Source organism: Primulina huaijiensis, unplaced genomic scaffold (assembly GCF_012295235.1).
Source record: "Primulina huaijiensis isolate GDHJ02 unplaced genomic scaffold, ASM1229523v2 scaffold34775, whole genome shotgun sequence".
Taxonomy (NCBI): Eukaryota; Viridiplantae; Streptophyta; class Magnoliopsida; order Lamiales; family Gesneriaceae; genus Primulina; species Primulina huaijiensis.
Window position 1 is genome coordinate 26447 of NW_027358107.1, and position 5876 is coordinate 32322.

At 35.5% G+C, this 5876-nt stretch overlaps 1 protein-coding gene across 6 annotated transcripts; it reads left to right on the plus strand.

Annotated features, from left to right (window-relative positions):
• Positions 1–2869: 2869 nt before the first annotated feature.
• On the plus strand, positions 2870–5668 carry LOC140968262 (protein IQ-domain 26-like). Of its 6 annotated transcripts, none has more exons than XM_073429170.1 (4): positions 2870–3006; positions 4096–4507; positions 4650–4856; positions 4949–5668. In XM_073429170.1, the coding sequence occupies exons 2-4, from the start codon at positions 4103–4105 to the stop codon at positions 5528–5530; spliced, it is 1194 nt and encodes a 397-aa protein (XP_073285271.1). In that variant the 5' UTR covers positions 2870–3006; positions 4096–4102; the 3' UTR covers positions 5531–5668. The 6 variants fall into 6 exon arrangements, with proteins under 6 accessions (XP_073285271.1, XP_073285273.1, XP_073285268.1 ...); XM_073429172.1 differs by having other exon boundaries at positions 2874–2891; XM_073429167.1 differs by having other exon boundaries at positions 2898–3055.
• The last annotated feature ends 208 nt before the right edge of the window (positions 5669–5876 follow it).

The following is a 5876-nucleotide window of genomic DNA, read 5'->3' on the forward strand; positions in this document are numbered from 1 at the left end:
CACTATTTTTCTAACTAAGTTCTAGGTTTAGATGTAGTGACACGAAGATGAGTATTTAATGGGACACCGACAACCGGTAGTCCACTACTTATTCCAGATGAAGACGATGTGATATATTTGCTAGATGATATGGCCGACTTTGACTACCACTAGTACTGTGATCTTTCGCTGTAGAGTAGGATCCAACAATATCTCCGAGAAATTAGCCGCCCAAATGTTACATACCTATCTTTCGAATATCAAAAATATTAGGGAAATAGTCTTGAATTAATCATAATCGGCTAAATGGTATGGCAAACAAACGCGTGACATTGAATGAGGAAACTATTGACCCTCAGTATGAAGAATTTTTTGGAAGAAATACCACACGAAGATGAGTCACCGATGAAGTTTAGAGATGGAAAAGCTCCCGAGACTATCGATTTGAGCTCATCGATAGTATTAATATACATACATCTACGGGCTCTTTGTCTTTCTTCATTGTCGATTTCAAAAGATTTTGTTCTTCAAGAACCTACACTAATATTCTCATCTCATGCATATTATTTAAAGTCACGTTTTATTGAGAAGACGAGCTTATATTGTATACATCAAGCCAGACTTGAGGGCACATGGAATCAAAACTCATACGTATTGTCATATGACACTTACTTTGGCCGTTAGCAGCTCTATGATGAGTACTTTTGAAGGTCAAGATGACGACTAAAAATCAAGCGCTTTTGGGAGACAACCCAAATTTTTTTCTTGTTTTCTTTTTATTTTAATTATGTTTTGTTTTAACTTTTTTTGGATTATATATAATTTTTGACATGCTCTGTGTAGATGATACTTTCAAGAAAAAACATGGACACACCTTGAAAGAAAACATATTATGACATTTAAACAAGGACCACAGTGACCACCAGTTCAATCCACAGCACAACCCACCAACGCAACACTACAACCCCACAGTGATACAGTCTGCACACCATCGTCCACCACCCTCACATAATAAAGTCACCACTGGAATAGTACATAAAAAAATTTCATATTATACTCAACATTTTTAGGGAGTTATCTAATTTCCTTGCATTTTTATTATTTTAATTGAACATTTACTTTTTAGAGTCATTAAAGACAAAGTCAAATATATGTGTGTGAGGAGGTATATAGCTAGAATTCTAGTCTTCAATTTTTTGTGGTGGTTTAGGTGCATCTATTGTTTATTTGTTCTCTCTCTATTTTGAGTCTCAAATACTTCTGATTCGAGTCTGTGAAAAATTGATGTTTCTTTTGTGTTCAACTGATTTCGCATTCTCATTACTGGATTATGGGGAGTTACGCTTGATAATGAGTTGAAAGGACAAGTGTATAGGGTCTAGCACACATACCATTTTTCTTTGGTGAGCTTTGAGCCTATGAACAATAATTATATCATGCTCATTATTATACATGTCTTTGTTAACACCTTGTGGTGGATTATGTGCATAAAAAAAATGATAAGAGCATTAGGTTCAAACCATTTCTTTCGCATCATCAGTGTCGTTCTTTTGAGCCTACCCTAATTCATAAACTCCCGGTGAGCCAAGTTCGTATCTGAGCCTTTCTTTGGAAAATAGTCTCAATACAAGTTGTGTTAAATACTTTTTGTTGGTTATTCCTCTATTTGAACTTTGAATTGGATAATCATATAAAATTTTCACATGTAACATCACTTTGATAATAGAAAGTTCAAATTGATGAGATTTTGTTATTCAAGCTAAGTCTTGTAATCTTCTTCTCTGCCTCTAGTACAAAAAAAAAAAAAAAANTAAATTTTTACGGATAAGTCGAGGAAGCGGAATGATGACAAATAGTTGAGATAATGAATTGAATTCTTTTATGCTTGAGGAAAATCATGGTTTAGGTGTTGGGGATTTTGATAAGATCGTAATAGTTCGTATTTTTGTTATCAAATTTCCTATTGTTCTCGTTTCCGACATGCTTAATTGATACACTTTTGTGTTATTTTGTTATATGAGGAAATTTTATGGTCTTGGAGAAAATATAGGCTAAAAATGTGATTTTTTTATCACATTTGAAGTTGCCAAGATGGAGTTTTGAAAGACGGATCAAAACATAAGAAGTCCAGTCAAAGGCGTGGTCACGCCTTGTGACTGTTTATCAGTTATTCCTATAATTCTAGGTTAATTGTTTGGAACTACATGAATAAATAATTTGTTAGCTAATGATCAATGTTAAAATTGAATAGTAAAACTTATTTGAATTAGAATCGGTAAAATTGAGTTTTCTAATTCGTTAATCATTTATCGTTGTTATTTAATTCTCATTTAAATTTATTATTTTTCATTGTTTTCTAATTTTAGTTTTAATATTTTATTTTGTTCTTATCCAACAAAACTCATTTTTAATCATTTTTCTTCAAAATAATTAAAACTCTTGTTCCCTGTAGATTCGATCTTACTCACCATTCATTCATTTTACTCAACAAATCACTTATAATCTGAACTTTTTTTAAAATAAAGAAAAATATTTTAAAATTTTATCATCCAAACATAAAATTTCTAATTTTTTAAATAAAATATTTTCAAACTAAATGTATGTTGTGTTCCAAATTCTTCGAAACAAAAATCACAAAAATGTATTTCTAAAAAAATTATTATTACTATTATTTTAAAAAAAATTTATGTGACTATTCCCAGAAGTTGCCAACAAAACCCACCTTGCATTTCCTAAAAAATGACGCAAATTCTTCGACAGTTTAACCCGAAAGTGAAAGTAAATAAAGTAAACCCAAATCCCACAAGATTTTTCCAAAAGTAATCCGTTTGGAGTACAGAGCAGAATCTATCCAATACAACAACTTGCATTTGGCAAGCGCTTTTATGGTGGCCTCACACACACACCCACAGGTGAGCGTACAATGTAAACAGCAAATCGCATTCATTACCCATCAGAAAATAGAATCCCTTACCCTCCATTCATTCATTGCTATCATCAGTTCTTTAAGGCGCTCAGTGAAAAAAGGTAAAATCTTGATAGCGATTTGGCGAGAGGAGACTGAGAGTTTGTAAAGGTGTGAATTTATGGGAAAAGATGCATTTTTATGACTTCTTTTATTTTTTTGTTTCTTTAAATATACTTATTCAAGAATTTAACTATTTGGCTGTTTTTTCAAGTTTTCTTTTTCTTTTTTAATGAGAAATGTGCATGATTAATTTGGATTTTTTTTAATGGTTCCACTTAATAAAATAGTACTCTAATTTGAAGCAATGATAAATATGGGAGATGCATGGTGGGTTGTTGAAAATAAAGAAAGTGCGTGAAGTAATTATTAAAATATTTCGAAAGATTGTGTATTTTTTTTTCAAGAAATAGTGTCAGCAGGTGGGAGTGCTTGTTAATAGTAGGATTTCCCATTTCCGGTACACGTTGCTGCATATCTTATTTAGTATATGAAATAGGAGTGCTTGGGGGGTTTTGTTCGGGGAAGTTGAGATTTTGGCTGGTGTCTTGATTTTGAAAAGGATAGTTCTTGAGAAACTTTTCAAGTACTTCTCACTTATTCGCTTGAATTCTCCATGTAAATTATCCAGCATTTGGTTGAGAATTTGTTGGGTGTGTGTGTGTGTGTGTGTGTGTGTGTGTGTGTGAAGTGACGATGCTTTTCGTGAGATGTTTGAGTTTCTAATTGGTGGAAATGGAAGATTTTGATTGCTTTTTTGAATGCTTTTATCCTCTGCAGATGTGACTGTGGCACGCTTTTTATTCAAACTTTCCACTGATTTTGTCTGTAATTTCATGTTTGTTTGGTTGCTAAAAGTTTGAATCTTTTAACCATTTTTATATTTTGTATTCGTTTTTTAATCTGTGTTCCCTTTTGTCTTGTTATTCACCCCCTCACGTGATTGGTTACGTCAGAACAAGAAAATTTTCAAATTTCTGTTTGAAGATCAATATTTAATTATCTATCACTGTGTTATTAACTTGTATGATTTCCTCCCTACCCTTTCCTTCCCTCATCAGTCATCAGTTTCTGTAAAGCAAACTCAACTGCTGTACATTTTCTGTAAGAAGATTAGATTGTGACACCATTTTCTGCTTCTGATTTTGAAGTCCTGAAATGGGAAAGGCAGCAAAGTGGTTGAAGGGGTTGCTTGGAATGAAGAAAGGCAAAGAAAACGTGGGGAACAACTCGAATTATGTTGAGAAAAAGGAGAAGAAAAGGTGGAGTTTCCCTGCAAAGTCCAGCAAGGTTTCGGGTGGACTAAGTCAGATTCCGGTTACTAATCCGGCCACCGATTCGGCATGGCTGAGTTCTTATATGGCTGAGACAAACAAGGAACAGAACAAGCACGCAATTGCCGTGGCTGCTGCCACAGCAGCCGCTGCTGATGCGGCTGTCGCAGCTGCGCAGGCGGCGGTGGCGGTTGTGAGGCTCACAAGCCAAGGGAGAGGAGCATTGATTGGTGGTGGTATGGAGAGGTTGGCCGCTGTAAAGATCCAGAGAGTTTTCCGTGGTTATTTGGTAAGTGGTATTATTTTGAAACTGGATACATTTTTGGGCGGACTCGCTAGAAATTTAAACTTCGATGAGCACTTCAAACATTAGTGCCATTTTTTATTTGCTTTACGTTTTCCCAGCTGATCTGAAATTGGTTCCATTCCAGGCCAGAAAATGCCTCAGAGCTCTAAAAGGACTAGTGAAATTTCAAGCCATTGTTAGAGGCTACCTCGTAAGAAAACGGGCCGCAGCAACTCTACACAGCATGCAAGCTCTCGTTCGGGCTCAGGCTTGCGCCCGGTACCAGAGGGCCTGTCGCTCCACCATCAGCGATCAAAGATTCATTCCTGAATTGAGATCAAGAAAATCCATGGTATGGATATGAATTATGATTCGTAAACACTTCGACGGATTGCCTAATTTAATTGATCCGTTATATTTACTTTTTCCTTTGTTGAATTGCAGGACAGGTTTGATAGTACTAGGAGTGAGTTCCCGAGCAAGAGGCTATCGTCCTTTTACGACCAGTCGTTCGATGAAAGCCCAAAGATAGTTGAAATCGATACCTACAAGCCAAAATCAAGATCAAGAAGATTCAACAACACTTGCATGTCAGAATATGGAGATCAAGATGATTACTACCAAGTGATATCATCGCCTCGTGTAACCCCAGCCCGTTTGTCGATCCCAAGTTGTCGGCACAATCAAGACATGGACTGGGGCGTTGGTTCCGAATTTTACAAGTATGCAACTGCACAAAACACTCCAAGATACACAAACTCAGGCCATACAAATTCTCCTGCCAAGCCAGCAAGTAGTATCTATGGAGATGGATTCTTTAGGCCATATTCAAACTACCCTAGCTTTATGGAAAATACGCAGTCGTTTACGGCGAAACTGAGGTCCCAAAGCGCCCCTAAGCACAGGCCTGAGTATGACCTGAAGAAGAGGCTGTCGTTGAACGATATAATGGCATCTAGAAGTAGCTTCAGTGGTGTGAGGATGCAGAAGCCGTTCCCTCGAGTTCAAGAAGATTTTGAATTTTAAGGAATTGAACTTGTTTTAGGGTGTTTTGTTTTAGAACTCATGTGACAAAAAAAAATGGCTTTTTTCTCTATGTTTAGTTAAAGCTTCTGTAAATTTCTTGACAAGAATTGTGTTGGATCAAGCTAATGAATGAAATTAAAGCCTCTTTTTTTCTCTTAAAGTGTTATTTTTCTGACATTTTCTCCCTTTATTTGCCTTTTAATTTGTACTAGCAGATTTTATTTTATTTTACAATTTGTTCCATCTTATGAGAAATTTGAAACATTTTCTTTAAGTCAAAAACTTGTGTGATACGGTCTTTGTGAGACGGATCTCTTGTTTGGGTCATCCATGAAAAATATTACTT